Raw genomic sequence first — 17,331 nt, forward strand, 5'->3', positions numbered from 1 at the left:
CTTTTTCCACATTTTGTTGTTACAGCCTGAATTGAAAATGCATTAAATTGAGTGTTTTTGTCACTGGCCTACACACAATACCCCATAATGTCAAAGTGGAATTATGTTTTTTGACGTTTTTACTAATTCATTAGTAATTAAGTATTCTACCCCTTTGTTATGGCAAGTCTAAATAAGTTCAGCAATAGAGTTTAACATTATTTTTTAATGACTTCATCTATGTACCACACACATGCAATTATCTATACGGTCCATCAGTCGAACAGTGAATTTCAAACAGATTCAACCACAAAGACCAGGGAGGTTTTCCAATGCCTCGCAAAGGCCACCTATAGCTATTTAAAAAAAATTTTTTTTAAAGCAGACACTGAATATCCCTTTGAGCATTAAGTTATTCATTACACTTTGGATGGTGTATCAATACACAGTCACTACAAAGATACAGGCGTCCTTCCTAACTCAGTTGCCAAAGAGGAAGGAAACCGCTCAGGGATTCAATCATGAAGCCAGTGGTGACTTTAAAGTAGTTAGAGTTTAATGGCTGTGACAGGAGAAAACTGAGGATGGCTCAAGAAAGTTGTAGCTACTCCACAATACTAACCTAATTGACAGAGTGAAAATAAGGAAGCCTCTACAGAATAACACAATTCCAATACATGCATCCTGTTTGCAACAAGGCACTAAAGTAATACTGTAAAAAATGTGGTAAAGCAATTCACTTTCTGCCCTGAATACAAAGTGTTATATTTGTGGCAAATCCAATACAACACATTACTGAGTACCACTCACCATATTTTCAAGCATAGTGGTGGCTGCATCATGTTATGGGTATGCTTGTAATCATTAAGGACTGGTGTTTTTTTCAGGATAAAAGAGAAACGGAAGTTAAGAGTTAAGTACAGGCAAAATCCTAGAGGAAAACCTGGTTCAGTATGCTTTCCACCAGACACGAAGAAATTAATTCACCTTTCAGCAGGACAATAACCTAAAACGCAAGGCCAAATATACACTTACGAAGACAAATGTTTTGACTTAAATCAACTTGAAGCTCTATGGCAAGAGTTGAAAATGGCTGTCTAGCAATAATCAACAACCAACTTGACAGAGCTTGAAGAATGTTTTAAATAATAATGTGCAAATATTTTACAATCCATGTATACAAAGCTCTTAGAGAATTACCCAGAAAGACTCACAGATGTAAACGCTGCCAAAGATGATTATAACGTGTTGACTCAGGATTGTGAATTGTATTTAAATTAGATAACTGTATTCCATTTTTACAAAATATGAAAACATTTCTAAAAACATGTTGCAATGGGTGAGAGAAAAAAAAATATTAAATCAATTTTGAATTCAGGCTGTAACACAACAAAATGTGGAATAAGTCAAGGGGTATGAATCATTTCTGAAAGCACTGTATTTCCAGCCTCCAAACATGGAAATGGAAAGAGACATCTGTTACACAAACCACCACAAAGTGTAATGACATTTTGGAGATTTTCATTAGGCCAGAATTTATACTGCTGTCCACGCGTGTCTCTGTGTCAGCCATTCATCTCTGCCTTGGAAAAATGTCAGTGCTCTCGTCGAACCACACTGCATTTTGGAGAATAACTTATACCACTCGTTTTCAAGTCCATTCGCAAATTGTTCATGCCTCTGATATGCGGTAGCCTAATGAAAAATAAAGGTATAATACAGTTATTTCATGTTTTACCGGTACGGCGTAACCCCACTATTTATTTTGCTGGGACGCCGTCAGGACCGCCTTACTTTCATCTTGATTACATGTCACTATACTCTATACCAGCGCAGTGTGCATTTTCTGCTGGTGTATCCTGAGGTAGCTCCTCTCTGAGAACCTCTTCCCGCAGTGTGTACAGACAAATGGCCTTTCTCCCGTGTGGACCTTCAGGTGCATCTTCAGCTGGTCCTGGCGGGAGAACCTCTTCTCGCACTGGGGGCAGCTGAACGGTTTCTCCCCTGTGTGGACCATCTGGTGCCTCTTCAGGTGGTCCTGGCGGGAGAACCTCTTCTCACACTGGGTACAACTGAAGGGGTTCTCCCCTGTGTGGACCCTCTGGTGGATCTCCACCTTCTGGAGGCACCTGAAGCCTTTGTTACAGAACATGCAGAAGAATCGTTTCTCTTTGCTATTGCCTGATGTGGCTCCCCCTCCCTGAGCCTGGGCTCTAGCCCTGTTGTTTGAGTTCAATACCTGATCGAAATGGACACGGCCGTGTGAATCGGAAGGCCCCATCGACGTGGACACTGGATTGCGATCCCTGAACGCGTGTAAAGGAGAATTGGTTGTGACATTTAGATTTGTCTCTAAGCTGCCCCTGTAATCTAAGAAATCTCTGCCCTGTGAGTGTCCGTCTCCTAGGTGACTATCTGCATTCCATGTGGGAGGAGCATCGCCCTCTACTTTCACAGTCACCTCATCTACCACTATAACCTCCCCTTTCTTATCTAGGCATTCTTCAGAGTATACACTACTACTGTACCGGTTCCAGTCCCCTCTAGACAGATCAGTCTGGGTCTCTAAACCTAAGGATATGTTGCCAGGGTCCATCTCTGTATCATAAGAACAAGACAGATCATCAACCCCAGTGTCTAACACCTCACCATCTCCACGGGAATGAACCGTCCTCTGGCTCTGATGAAATACTGGTAAGTAATCTGAGCCAGGAACAGGAGGACAGACAAGTGGCCCCAGCACCAGTCTCTCTGGGTCTGATCTGGGGTCTGATCTGTGATCAGACCCTGTGTGTAAGAGCCGGTGTGTTACAGTTAAAGTCTCGGCGTCCATCTCTGACTTGAGGGCGGTGTTCAGCATTCCACTGACCTCCGGGATGCTGCATCGGGTCCTAGCCTGGGGCGAGGCGGTCAGGTCCTCTGTGGCCACAGGGGGCGCCACTCCAGCCACTGCTCCAGTCTGGATGTCTCTGCTGTGCCGTGGGTCCTCCTCTCCTTCAGACCTCTCCTGCTTGACCCCAGGACCTGCAGCCTCTGCATCTACAGACTGACACAAGAACAGAGGAGGTTATAATCGGTACAATGGTTGGATTGGATGACAATGTCATAGGGAAGTTTCACAAACTTCCCTAGGGCAGATAAATATTGATGTAAGCCAGTGAATAGCTGAGGGGAGCATTTCTGAAATGAACAAGTCACATTTGATGTACTGTAATTTTTTAAGTCACACTATGACACTAACCTCTATCACGATAACATCCTGGGTTGAGGTTCCACTCCCCTCATCAACAGTGATTGGTTGGTCATTTCTCCACCCGTTGGGTCCCACTGGCTTTACAATGTTCCTGTGGCCTCCAGTGAGATATCCTTCACCTAAGAGAGTGATTGGGGGAAAGGGGTGGTTAAATTAGATCATGTGAATGCTCAAAGCTATATTATACACCATTTACACAGTCTACAATTGGCAGGAATGTAAGATAACACTTCTCATAACTTGTTGACATACTATTTATTGATTGATTGATTATGTTCCATGCGTCACATTTTTAAAAGTATGATAATTGTGCATTCAGTAAATCAAGCATCTGGTTATAATATGAGTGTCTTTGTTGCAATAAGAATTTGTTCTTAATTTGTCTGCCTCGTGAAATAAAAGTAAAATACAACAAATGTGCAAGATAGTATGCAATACTAACCCCTGATTACTTAGCTATCAAAAACTGAGCAAGACACAATTCTAGGTAACACTTCTAAACACATGCGAAACGGGACGAGAGCCCCCGCAGCCTTGGCCTTCTGCAAAATGTACCTCTTGCCATTCCTCTGTATCGCTCTCGCATTGTCCTCTCTGCGCGCTCCCGTGCTACCTTCAGTTCCAGTAGCTGTAGTTTCCTCCTCAATGTCCTGTTTTCTTTCTGGCTTTGCGTTATTTCCAAACGAAACACTGCATAGTCGTCGTCTACGAGTTTACTGATCTCTGCCACGGCTGAATTCGCTAGCACCTCCATGATGGAGGCTATTTGAGTGTGAAAAACCATACAGTTAGCCATTGTTAGTTACCGTTAGCAGCTAGCTAGCGTTACCTAGATAACGTCAATCAACCAAGTCCTGTCTCCAACGCGAATTAAAGACTACATGGGATAAATATGTGATGCTGTGCAGTTAAATTAGTAATACTTTTAATTCACTTGGTGTTAATAAACGTAAAAATAGCAAAAATAAAAACGCTAACGTGGAAATTGTTCTTGGTCATGGTTTCCTGTAGAGAAAGGATGTTATTTGTTAGCGTCATAGTGCAAATGGTGTGGCTAAATAAAAAGGTATGCGCTCTGTTCTTTGCAATACGGTACCGGATATAATGACGATATGCTTGTATCCCCGCCCTGACAGTGGGATTCGTTGTCCACAGAGCTGAACGGCAGACTGTCAAGCACCAGCCTAAGTCTATGGAGACCCTTTGGGGCCTTGGTGGAGAAAAAAAAAAGCCAGACTGTATTTTATTTCACCGTTATTTAACCAGGTAGGCTAGTTGAGAACATGTTCTCATTTAAAACTACGACCTGGCCAAGATAAAGCAAAGCAGTGCGACACAAACAACAACACAGAGTTACACATGGAATAAACAAGGGTACAGTCAATAAAACAATAGAAAAAAATTAAGTCTGTATACAGTGTGTGCAAATGGCATGAGGAGGTAAGGCAATAAATAGGCCATAGTAGCAAGTGATTACAATTTAGCAAATTAACACTGGAGTGATAGATGTGCAGATGATGATGTGCAAGTAGAAATACTGGTGTGCAAAAGAGCAGAAAAGTAAATAAAAACAATATGGGGATGAGGTAGGTAGATTGGATGGGCTATTTACAGATGGGCTATGTACAGCAGCAGCGATCGGTTAGCTGCTCGGATAGCGGATGTTTAAAGTTAGTGAGGGAAATATAAGTCTCCAGCTTCAGCAATTTTTGCAATTCGTTCCAGTCATTGGCAGCAGAGAAGGAAGGAAAGGCGGCCAAAGGAGGTGTTGGCTGTGGGGATGACCAGTGAGATATACCTGCTGGAGCACGTGCTACGGGTGGGTGTTGTTATCGTGACCAGTGAGCTGAGATAAGGTGGAGCTTTACCTAGCAAAGACTTATAGATGACCTGGAGCCAATGGGTCTGGCGACAAATATGTAGTGAGGGCCAGCCGACTAGAGCATACAGGTCGCAGTGGTGGGTGGTATATGGGGCTTTGGTGACAAAACAGATGGCACTGTGATAGAAAGCATCCAGTTTGCTGAGTAGAGTGTTGGAGGCTATTTTGTAAATGACATCGCCGAAGTCGAGGATGGGTAGGATAGTCAGTTTCCAACCCAGAGCTAGCGCATCTAATTCAACTTGTCAACTAATCATCAAGCCCTTGACTAGGTGAATCAGTTGAACTAGTTCATGGCTAAAACATTGTGAAACATCTGGGCGTCCCTGAGGAGAGGTTTGAGAACCACTCGGCTAACCTAACCAAGTAAAACTTCAGACCCTAGTTGGAGGGTAGTAATAAATCAGCTATAAAACGGTTTTATATGAGCTATGATGGGACCAGATTGTTTCTAATCAGGTCATATGCTTTAAAAAAAAAAGACATCTGCGATTGGACAATAGAACTAACAGGGCTCAGTTTGCTTTGAGCAGGGTTGCATTGTGTAGGCATTTGCATTAAAAGTTACTCACACAGTATGTCATCACTATTGCGTTGATTGATTAATTCCAGGCAATAACTTTGGATTGATAAGGTCTAGGTAGACGATCCACCCGAAGTTTGAATATAAACTACATTTTATCGCATTCACATTTTTCTTAACACAAATAAATAGGGCTATTTTAGGCTATAAATTCATAGCTTAAGATATAAATACACAACGTTACCGCTTCGTTTCCCCTGGCAGGAGGGGATCAGAGCCTATATGCTTCTCTAGGCTACCCGAAGCTGTGGTTGTTATCAGTAGGCTACAGTTGATCAGACTGAAAGTCAGATTAATTGTGCACAAGTTGTCAAATCATGAAGAAAATCAGTGTAAACAACAGTACTTTGTCTCTATTTTCAATGCTTTTGTGTCAATATTTTTTATCACTGAATCAAAAGTGTTGGGGCATATGCCAGCTCACCACACGTTTGCCGGCTGTGCCTATCTCTGCAACATGGATAGATGCTACAAATGAAGAAACATATTCTATATATATGTTCTATACTATCTCGAAATGTAGAGTTAATATCTTGACATTTTGAGACAGTATACATTTGTTATTTTGTTTGGGTGGCCGGGAATGGGCTTCCAAACCTTTCTGCCACTCGATGAGTCATGTACAATTGGCTGCACCATGTTTTACTGGACGTACACTGCTGTTCAAAAATTTGGGGTCACTTAGAAATGTCCTTGTTTTTTAAAGAAAAGCTCATTTTTGGTCCATTAAAAGAACATCAAATTGATCAGAAATACAGTGTAGGCATTGTTAATGTTGTAAATCACTATTGTAGCTGGAAATGGCTGATTTTTAATGGAATATCTCCATACAGTTGAAGTCGGAAGTTTACATACACTTAGGTTGGAGTGATTAAAACTCGTTTTTCAACCACTCTACAAATTTCTTGTTAACAAACTATAGTTTTGGCAAGTCGGTTAGGACATCTACTTTGTGCATGACACCAGTCAATTATCCAACAAGTGTTTACAGACAGATTCTTTCACTTATAAATCACTGTATCACAATTCATGTGGGTCAGAAGTTTACATACACTAAGTTGACCGTGCCTTTAAACAGCTTGGAAAATTCCAGAAAATGATGTCATGGCTTTAGAAGCTTCTGATAGGCTAATTGACATCATTTGAGTCAATTGGAGGTGTACCTGTGGATGTATTTCAATACCTACCTTCAAACTCAGTGCCTCTTTGCTTGACATCATGGGATGATCAAAATAAATCAGCCAAGACCTCAGAAAAACTATTGTAGACCTCCACAAGTCTGGTTCATCATTGGGACCAATTTCCAAATGCCTGAAGGTACCACATTCATCTGTACAAACAATAGTACGCAAGTATAAACCCCATGGGACCACGCACCCGTCATACCGCTCAGGAAGGAGATGCGTTCTGTCTCCTAGAGATGAACGTACTTTGGTGTGAAAAGTGCAAATCAATCCCAGAACAACAGCAAAGGACTTTGTGAAGATGCTGGAGGAAACAGGTACAAAAGTATCTATATCCACAGTAAAACGAGTCCTATATCGACAACCTGAAAAGCCGCTCAGCAAGGAAGAAGCCACTGCTCCAAAACCGCCATAAAAAAGCCAGACTGCGGTTTGCAACTGCACATGGGGACAAAGATTGTACTTTTTGGAGAAATGTCCTCTGGTCTGATGAAACAAAAATAGAACTGTTTGGCCATAATGACCGTCGTTATGTTTGGAGGAAAAAGGGGGCGGCTTGCAAGCCAAATAACACCATCCCAACCGTGAAGCACGGGGGTGGCAGCATCATGTTGTGGGGGTGCCTTGCTGCAGGAGGGACTGGTGCACTTCACAAAATAGATGGCATCATGAGGCAGGAAAATTATGTGGATATATTGAAGCAACATCTCAAGACATCAGTCAGGAAGTTAAAGCTTGGTCGCAAATGGGTCTTCCAAATGGACAATGACCCCAAGCATTCTTCCAAAGTTGTGGCAAAATGGCTTAAGGACAACAAAGTCAATGTATTGGAGTGGCCATCACAAAGCCCTGACCTCTATCCCATAGAATATCTGTGGGAAGAACTGAAAAAGCGTGTGCGAGCAAGGAGGCCTACAAACCTGAATCGGTTACACCAGCTCTGTCAGGAGGAATGTGCCAAAATTCACCCAACTTATTGTGGGAAGCTTGTGGAAGGCTACTCGAAACGTTCTACCCCAGTTAAGGTGTATGTAAACTTCCAACTTCAACTGTAGGTGTACAGAGGCCCATTATCAGCAACCATCACCCCTGTGGTCCAATGGCACATTGTGTTAGCTAATCCAAGTTTATAATTTTAAAAGGCTAATTGATCATTAGAAATCCCTTTTGCAATTATGTTAGCACGGCTGAAAACTGTTTTCCTGATTAAAGAAGCAATAAAACTGGCCTTCTTTAGACCAGTTGAGTATCTGGAGCATCAGCATTTGTGGGTTCGATTACAGGCTCAAAATGTCCAGAAACAACAAACTTTCTTCTGAAACTCGTCAGTCTATTCTTGTTCTGAGAAATGAAGGCTATTCCATTCGAGAAATTGCCAAGAAAATGAAGATCTCGTACAACACTGTGTACTACTCCCTTCACAGAACAGCGCAAACTGGCTCTAACCAGAATAGAAAGAGGAGTGGGAGGCCCCGGTGCACAACTGTGCAAGAGGACAAGTACATTGGAGTGTCTAGTATGAGAAACAGATGCCTCACAATTTCTCAACTGGCAGTTTCATTAAATAATACCTGCAAAACACCAGTCTCAACGTCAACAGTGAAGAGGCGACTCCGGGATGCTGGCCTTCTAGGCAGATTTGCAAAGAAAAAGCCATATCTCAGACTGGCCAATAAAAAAAGATTAAGATGGGCAAAAGAACACAGACACTGGACAGAAGAACGCTGCCTAGAAGGCCAGCATCCCAGAGTCGCCTCTTCACTGTTGCCGTTGAGACTTTTCAATTGAAATTCATTGTGGAGAGCTTATTTATATATTTTGTGATATGAATACCAGTCACCATCAGCCCATTTTATAGGTAAACTGCAGGGTAAAGTAAAAGTTGTATTTAAAAAAAATCCAAGACGTAATATTGTACACTTATCATAATTAGGTTTTAGTCCAGAGAGTACAGAAAAGTTATCTTGATTTTCAATGAGACATTGCAGGGATCTAGCTTGCGGACTTAATATAAATCTTGAGTCATCGGCATACATGGACACCTTTGTTTTTAAACCTTGGATTTCTAATCTTCTAATGTTGTTATTGGATTTGATTTTTATAGCTAGCATTTTGATGGCCATAATGAATAGATATGGTGACAGCAGACACCCTTGTTAAACTTCTCTTGACAATTCAAACCTCTGAGAAGTAGCCGTTATTTACTATTTTACACCTGGGGTGCTATACATTATTTTTACACATTTTATAAGAGAATCACCGAAATTGAAAAAAATCCAGGCATTTATAAATAAAATCCAGTCTTACTTTATCAAATGCCTTTTCAAAATCCGCTATAAATACCAGGCCTGGCTTCTTAGATGTTTCATGATGTTCTATTATTTCCAGTAGTTGTCGTATTTTATCTCCAGTGTATCGTCCATGTAAAAAACCTGTCTGATCAGGATGAACAATACCTGGTAAAATCCTTTTAATTCTGAGTGCTATGCATTTCGCTAGTATTTTTGCATCACAACATTGAAGTGTAAGGGGCCTCCAGTTTTTTAGATAGACTGGGTCTTTATATTTGCCATCTCGGTCTTGTTTTAATAATAGAGAAATCAGACCTTCCTGTTGAGTACCTGACCGACTACCATTTCTATAGGAGTAGTTAAAACAATCTAACAATGGAGCTTTTAGTATATAAAAAAGGCTTGATATACATCTACCGGTATGCCATCAAGCCATGGGGTTTTTCCAGACTGAAAGGATTTAATAGCCTCAAAGTTATTTATCCGTAATTTGGCCTTCGCACTGATCTTTCTGTACATTTTGTTAATTTTCCTTTTTTTATATAATTTGGAAAGAATTCCTTACCATAATCTTCATTCAGTGGGATAGGATGGGACGGAAAAGAGAACATCTGCCTAAAATAATTAGCTTCCTCTTTTAAAATATAATTTGGAGAATCATAATAACTCTGTCTTCAGTAACGAGTTTCTGCAAATTATTTTTGTTAGCGTCCCTGTATTGGAGATTCAAGAAGAATTTTGTGCATTTTTCTCCATAATCCATCCAGTTTGCTTTATTTTTGTAATAGATTACATTAGATCGTTCTTGAATAAGTTCCTCAAGTTCTTTTTGTTTTTCCTCTAACTTATTTTGTATCTCTGTAGTAATGTTTTTTTTGCTATCTACCTGTACTATTAGTTTATGGATTTCCCTTGTTAGTCTTGTTTCTTTAGCCAGAAACGTATTTTTCATTATTTAGGAATATTGAATTGAATGACCTCTGAAGGTACATTTAAAGGTATCCCAAACAATAAGGGGATTTGCTGAACCTATATTATACTGGAAAAAATTCTGTTATAAATTATTTTGTCTTAGTTAAAAATAAGTTGTCCTCCAGTAAACTTTGATTAAATTTCCAATATCCCCGTCCAATTGGAAAATCTATAAGAGTTATGTGAATGCCAATTAGATGATGATCCGATCGCATTCTGTCTCCTATTAAAACTTTTTTAACCTTTGATGCAAGAGAGAAAGAGACAAGAAAGTAGTCAAGATGACTAGCTTGATTAAATCTCCTCCATGTATATCCCACTAGGTCGGGTTTTTTTAGTCTCCAAATATCCACTGTTTCTAATGTGTCCATAGTATGTGTGATTTCCTTAAGGGCACGGTGATGATAGTTTTGTAGAGTGATCACCTTTACGGTCCATTGAGGTCCTTAATACAGTCTCCTACCATATGCTTGTTTTATTGTTCTCTAATCAGAGACTGATTTAGACCTGGCACACCAAGTGGGTCCAATTAATTATCCGGTAGAACAAAACCAGCAGACTCCAGACCTCGTAGGGCAAGAGTTGAATACCCCTGATCTACAGCCTCCGCAATCAACATCGTCGCCACATTTCTATAGAGGGAGAATTGACTGGTACATCGTGGTAGGAACTGAACTGAGATAATTGAGTGCGCTCAAATTTTATTTTTTATTGGGTACCCAGTTTATTATATATTTTTATTTCTGTATTGGATAAAACTAATGTTGTGAATAAACGGTCATTGCGGGTGATCTTAGAACATAAAATAGAATTCAAACTATTTCAACAAGAAATAAACTTCAACATATATCACTGAGTCCAGTATTCATTATTTGTTTTTCCTAGCTTTATTAAATGACATTGCTTTAGATATAGATATATGTAGACTTTTTAGGTTACAGTGCCTTCTGAAAGTATTCACACCTCTTGACTTTTTCTACATTTTGTTGTGTTACAGCCTGAATTTAAAATGAACTAAATTTAGATTTGTTTGTCACTGGCCTACACAATTACACATTCATTAGAATCTGAAAAGCTGAAATGTCCTGAGTCAATAAGTAGTCAACCCCTTTGTTATGGAAAGCCTAAATAAGTTCAGGAGTAAAAATGTGCTTAACAAGTCACATAAGTTGCATGGACTCACTCTGTGTGCATTAAATGTTTAACATGGTTTTTGAATGACTTCCTCATCTCTGTACCCTCCACATACAATTATCTGTAATGTCTCTCAGTCGAGCAGTGAATTTCAAACACATATTCAACGACAAAGACCAGGGAGGTTTTCCAATGCCACGCAAAGAACTACACCTATTGGTAGATGTAAAAAAATATATAATTTAAAAAAGCAGACATTGAATAAATAGCCCTTTGGGCATTGTCATTACACTTTGGATGGTGCATCAATACATCCAGTCACTACAAAGGTACAACCATCTTTCCCAACTCAGTTGCCAGAGAGGAAGGAAACCGCTCAGGGATTTCATGAGGCCAATGGTGACTTAAAACAGTTACAGAGTTTAATGGCTGTAATAGGATGGATCAACAACATTGTAATTACGCCACAATACTAACCTAATTGGCACAGTGAAAAGAAGGATGCCTGTACAGAATAAAAAACATGCATCCTGTTTGCAACAAGGCATTAAAGTAACGCTGCAAAAAATATGGCAAAGGAATTAACTTTTTTCCTTAAAACAGAGTTATGTTTGGGGAAAATCCAATACAACACATTACTGAGTACCACTGTCCATATTTTCAAGCATATTGGTGGCTGCATCATGTTATGGGTATGCTTGTAATCGTTAAGGACTGTGGGGGTTTTCAGGATAAAAGAGAAATGGAAGTTATGAGTTACAGTGAGGGGAAAAAAGTATTTGATCCCCTGCTGATTTTGTACGTTTGCCCACTGACAAAGAAATGATCAGTCTATAATTTTAATGGTAGGTTTATTTGAACAGTGAGAGACAGAATAACAACAACAAAAAATCCAGAAAAACACATCAAAAATGTTATAAAATGATTTGCATTTTAATGAGGGAAATAAGTATTTGACCCCTCTGCAAAACATGACTTAGTACTTGGTGGAAAAACCCTTGTTGGCAATCACAGAGGTCAGACGTTTCTTGTAGTTGGCCACCAGGTTTGCACACATGTCAGGAGGGATTTTGTCCCACTCCTCTTTGCAGATCTTCTCCAAGTCATTAAGGTTTCGAGGCTGACGTTTGGCAACTCGAACCTTCAGCTCCCTCCACAGATTTTCTATGGGATTAAGGTCTGGAGACTGGCTAGGCCACTCCAGGACCTTAATGTCCTTCTTCTTGAGCCACTCCTTTGTTGCCTTGGCCGTGTGTTTTGGGTCATTGTCATGCTGGAATACCTATCCACGACCCATTTTCAATGCCCTGGTTGAGGGAAGGAGGTTCTCACCCAAGATTTGACGGTACATGGCCCCGTCCATCGTCCCTTTGATGCGGTGAAGTTGTCCTGTCCCCTTAGCAGAAAAACACCCCCAAAGCATAATGTTTCAACCTCCATGTTTGACGGTGGGGATGGTGTTCTTGGGGTCATAGGCAGCATTCCTCCTCCTCCAAACACGGCGAGTTGAGTTGATGCCAAAGAGCTCTATTTTGATCTAATCTGACCCCAATACTTTCACCCAGTTGTCCTCTGAATCATTCAGATGTTCATTGGCAAACTTCCGACAGGCATGTACAGTGGGGAGAACAAGTATTTGATACACTGCCGATTTTGCAGGTTTTCCTACTTACAAAGCATGTAGAGGTCTGTAATTTTGATCATAGGTACACTTCAACTGTGAGAGACGGAATCTAAAACAAAAATCTAGAAAATCACATTGTATGATTTTTAAGTAATTAATTAGCATTTTATTGCATGACATAAGTATTTGATACATCAGAAAAGCAGAACTTAATATTTGGTACAGAAACCTTTGTTTGCAATTACAGAGATCATACGTTTCCTGTAGTTCTTGACCAGGTTTGCACACACTGCAGCAGGGATTTTGGCCCACTCCTCCATACAGACCTTCTCCAGATCCTTCAGGTTTCGGGGCTGTCGCTGGGCAATACGGACTTTCAGCTCCCTCCAAAGATTTTCTATTGGGTTCAGGATTGGAGACTGGCTAGTCCACTCCAGGACCTTGAGATGCTTCTTACGGAGCCACCCTGGCTGTGTGTTTCGGGTCGTTGTCATGCTGGAAGACCCAGCCACGACCCATCTTCAATGCTCTTACTGAGGGAAGGTTGTTGGCCAAGATCTCGCGATACATGGCCCCATCCATCCTCCCCTCAATACGGTGCAGTCATCCTGTCCCCTTTGCAGAAAAGCATCCCCTAAGAATGATGTTTCCACCTCCATGCTTCACGGTTGGGATGGTGTTCTTGGGGTTGTACTCATCCTTCTTCTTCCTCCAAACACGTCGAGTGGAGTTTAGACCAAAAAGCTCTATTTTTGTCTCATCAGACCACATGACCTTCTCCCATTCCTCCTCTGGATCATCCAGATGGTCATTGGAAAACTTCAGACAGGCCTGGACATGCGCTGGCTTGAGCAGGGGGACCTTGCGTGCGCTGCAGGATTTTTATCCATGACGGCATAGTGTGTTACTAATGGTTTTCTTTGAGACTGTGGTCCCAGCTCTCTTCAGGTCATTGACCAGGTCCTGCCGTGTAGTTCTGGGCTGATCCCTCACCTTCCTCATGATCATTGATGAGTAACAAACTGAGATTAGGAGCACTCCCTTTAAGAGTATGCTCCTAATCTCAGCTCGTTACCTGTATAAAAGACACCTGGGAGCCAGAAATCTTTCTGATTGAGAGGGGGTGAAATACTTATTTCCCTCATTAAAATGCAAATCAATTTATAACATTTTTGACATGCGTTTTTCTGGATTTCTTTGTTGTTATTCTATCTCTCACTGTTCAAATAAACCTACCATTAAAATTATAGACTGATAATTTCTTTGTCAGTGGGCAAACGTACAAAATCAGCAGGGGATCAAATACTTTTTTCCCTCACTGTAAGTACAGGCTGCATCATGTTCTAGAGATGTATTTGATCATTTTAAAACACAATACAACCCCACGTGGATAGCACATTTAAAATCATTGAGGATGACACAACATTTTTTAAAACTTATTTCCATTGTCGTCCTCTTAAATAAACGGCTCAAACTATTTTACTAACATAACATGTAGGCCTACACAGTAGACCTAGCCTACTAGGAATACTTGGGTTACAGATATAATAATGAATACATTTTTTGAACTTATAAAAAGTCAAACAAACAAAAAATGTAAATGATGGAGATTGAAAGCCTCAGGGATAAAGTTGAGGCAGTTTTAGGGTCAGTGGAAAGGCAGTGGAGGTTCAGTGGAGGGGGCATCGATGGGACAGACAAGGTGAAACAAAGACAGTTTGAAAAAACAGGCCCAGAGCTCTTCAACAGCCCACCGCACCTCAATGGTCAGTCACTCCATTGGAGCCGCTTCTCTGGTACTCCATTGCCAGGAATGTAGCACCCACCTGGGTGATGCCACAGCTGCTGAAAAGCACACAAAAAGCCACCACATCTTGGCAGTGGTTAGGAGCATTCCCTGAACCTCGTCTGTTACCCCTGGACACAGCATGTCGTCCTTGTTGTAATACTTCCTAACAGATTAAACAAAAAAACACATTATTTGAATCCAAACAGACAGGTAGCTAGCTATCAAGCCCAAAAACTTTTCATCATGATCCTGCAACTCTGAGAGTCAAGACCACATGACATAGTGATAAAACCCTGGAGGAGCCAAAACAAAAATAAATATAAAAATGCAACAAAAAAAACATGTACAATATTCACAGTACTCTCTTCCTAGGCTTATGGGTATGCTTGTAATCGTTAAGGACTGGGGAGTTTATCAGGAGAAAAAATAACAAAATGTTGTCTAGCAATGATCAACAACCAACTTGACAGAGCTTGAAGAATTTTGAGAAGAATAAATGGGCAAATGTTGCACAATCCAGGTGTGGAAAGTGCTTAGAGACTTACCCATAAGTTTAATTGCTGCCAAAGGTGATTCTAACATGTATTGACTCAGGAGGTTGAATACTAATCTAATAAAGATAGTGTTATTTTTCTTTTTTTAAACAAATGTTAGCGGAAAAAATGTCCACTTTAACATGTTTTTTGTGTACATCATTGACCAAAAAAATCACAATTAAATGAATTTTAATCCCACTTGTAACAACAAAATGTGTAAAAATTCAAGGGGTGTGTATACTGTATATATATGGCACTGTATATATGCCTTATACTGTATATTACACAATGTCTGGATGCAATATTCTACCCAGGAATATTAAACGCTGAAATCTGTTACTCTCGTGATTCTTAATGCATCTGTGGGTCTTTTGTGTTGACAGTAATGAAAATTCAAGTTTGTCTTTAAATCAGGATTTGATCTAAACGTCAGAAGCTATCGAGTGGAATGGTTACTTTCTATGTTATACAGTGGAATGTTTTTTGGTGTTGATTTCACTTAATTAAACATTGTATTATCTGATGTGTTTGAGTAGGATTCTTTCCTCCGGGACAGATGGAAGTCAACTAAAGTATGTATGTTAAAGGAGACATGGGAGAACTCGTCTCCATTTTTATTAAATGTCTGGGATTAAATATCACTGATTCCTTACGCTGAGAAATGTACTACATTTTTTACAGAATTGTTTTTACATTTAGTGAGGTAACAGGAACAATCCAAAGGACAAAAAGCTATCACATATTTGTTGGACATTGGTCTAGTAATGATACCAGGATAATTGTATCTAAGCGTAACGCATGTACAATTAAGCATACATATACATTGATGTAGATTAAAACTAATGATTCATGATTTGAGGGAGTACAGTGGAATTATTATTAGGTTTTGTTTGTAGTTAACGTTTGGGTTTCTGAATTGGTGTAGTATAATGAATGCTAACGAAGTGCTTTGTGTTTTTTGGGGAAAATGGGGATTTCATTGTCTCTTTTTGGAATGTTTCCTGGGGCTATAATCTTGGGTGAGTGAGATTGAGGCCGTAAACTACCAAAATGGAAAAAGCCTGGCAAATTTTTGTTTTTTTACTTTAGAGTTTGCAAATACCCACACACAACACATATATTATTACTATTTGTTGGTGTTTTTAAAATAGTATGTTTGATTTGTTTTTCTACTTTCCTTTGGGTTTGGTGAGTTTTCCATTTGACTTAGTGCTAAGATATCTTAAAGGGGTATACACACATGGAATTTTTTGAAGTTTTTATTTTCTGAGTTTTAATTAAACATGTGTATTCTTTTGTTTAAAATAATGTTCTGGAAACCTGAGATACAACATGTAGGAACTGTTTGACTATTTTCTTTAATTTGTCTAAAATAGTAAGAAACATTTCTGTGAAGGGGTTTGTATGACCTATGACCCATATCATGACTTTTCCTTGTGGCCTGATCACCCTCATTGGAAAGCGATTTGGATAATGAATTTTAGGTAATTTGTTATACTGATTTCAAGGTAATTCATGACATTTATAATTATGATGGAGTTTAAAGTTCTTAGACATATTTGTAATTTGGACCTTTGTGATAGAGGGCATTGCCTTTAACTAAGGGTAGGCTGATAAGTCTATTTTCCTATGACCATATGGGTAAAATATTTTTTCTTTGTGGAGGTTTTCAGAGTTGTGATTTTCATTTGATTATGTTATTTGAAATTATGTTTTATCTTTTGACCAGTAGTTGTGTTTTTTTATACATTACTCTCATGGAGAGTTATGTGTTAAAAAAAATGGGGGGAGGATTCAGTCCTTTGAGGTTTTGGATTCAGTCCTTTGAGGTTTTGGATTGAAGTTTACACACCTTGAGTGATATGTGAAGGAGTGTATTGTTGTGTTGTTTGTTCTGTTCTATTCCAGATAGGTTATAGGTCTAACTTCCTGATCTTTTGGCTCTGCGATGAAGTTGAAATTGTGATGGGAAGTATTAGCCAATTTGAAAGAATAGTTTCAATAGAATGTGTTGTTATTCTCTTTGAAATATGTTTAGACATTTGTATTAAGAATAATTGGTAAAAGTAATAATTGATAATGTAGTTAATGAACTGAACTAAAC

The 17,331-nt window shown here is 39.6% G+C and overlaps 2 protein-coding genes across 2 annotated transcripts in view; both read right to left on the minus strand.

Annotated features, from left to right (window-relative positions):
• The window catches only part of LOC115191369 (zinc finger protein 23-like), a 417,143-nt gene that overhangs the window by 125,658 nt on the left and 274,154 nt on the right, over positions 1 to 17,331 (minus strand). The gene's annotated exons all lie outside the window — the stretch shown is intronic.
• Positions 857 to 3,818, minus strand: LOC115191320 (zinc finger and SCAN domain-containing protein 31). The gene is made up of 3 exons (XM_029749196.1): positions 3,788 to 3,818; positions 3,221 to 3,351; positions 857 to 3,025 (listed from the first exon to the last, which is right to left on the minus strand). Exons 1-3 carry the CDS (start codon positions 3,816 to 3,818, stop codon positions 1,802 to 1,804), a joined length of 1,386 nt encoding a protein of 461 aa, XP_029605056.1. The 3' UTR covers positions 857 to 1,801.

The sequence above is a fragment of the Salmo trutta genome, chromosome 4, assembly GCF_901001165.1.
Source record: "Salmo trutta chromosome 4, fSalTru1.1, whole genome shotgun sequence".
NCBI lineage: Eukaryota > Metazoa > Chordata > Actinopteri > Salmoniformes > Salmonidae > Salmo > Salmo trutta.

What these genes read in the sequence shown, in the direction of transcription:
- LOC115191320 (XM_029749196.1), bottom strand. Translation starts at nt 3,818, where the DNA reads ATGCGAGAGCGATACAGAGGAATGGCAAGAG. An exon ending in ATACAGAGGAATGGCAAGAG is followed by an intron (nt 3,352 to 3,787) that starts GTACATTTTGCA and finishes TCACTCTCTTAG; the next exon opens with GTGAAGGATATCTCACTGGA. An exon ending in AGGATGTTATCGTGATAGAG is followed by an intron (nt 3,026 to 3,220) that starts GTTAGTGTCATA and finishes TTCTTGTGTCAG; the next exon opens with TCTGTAGATGCAGAGGCTGC.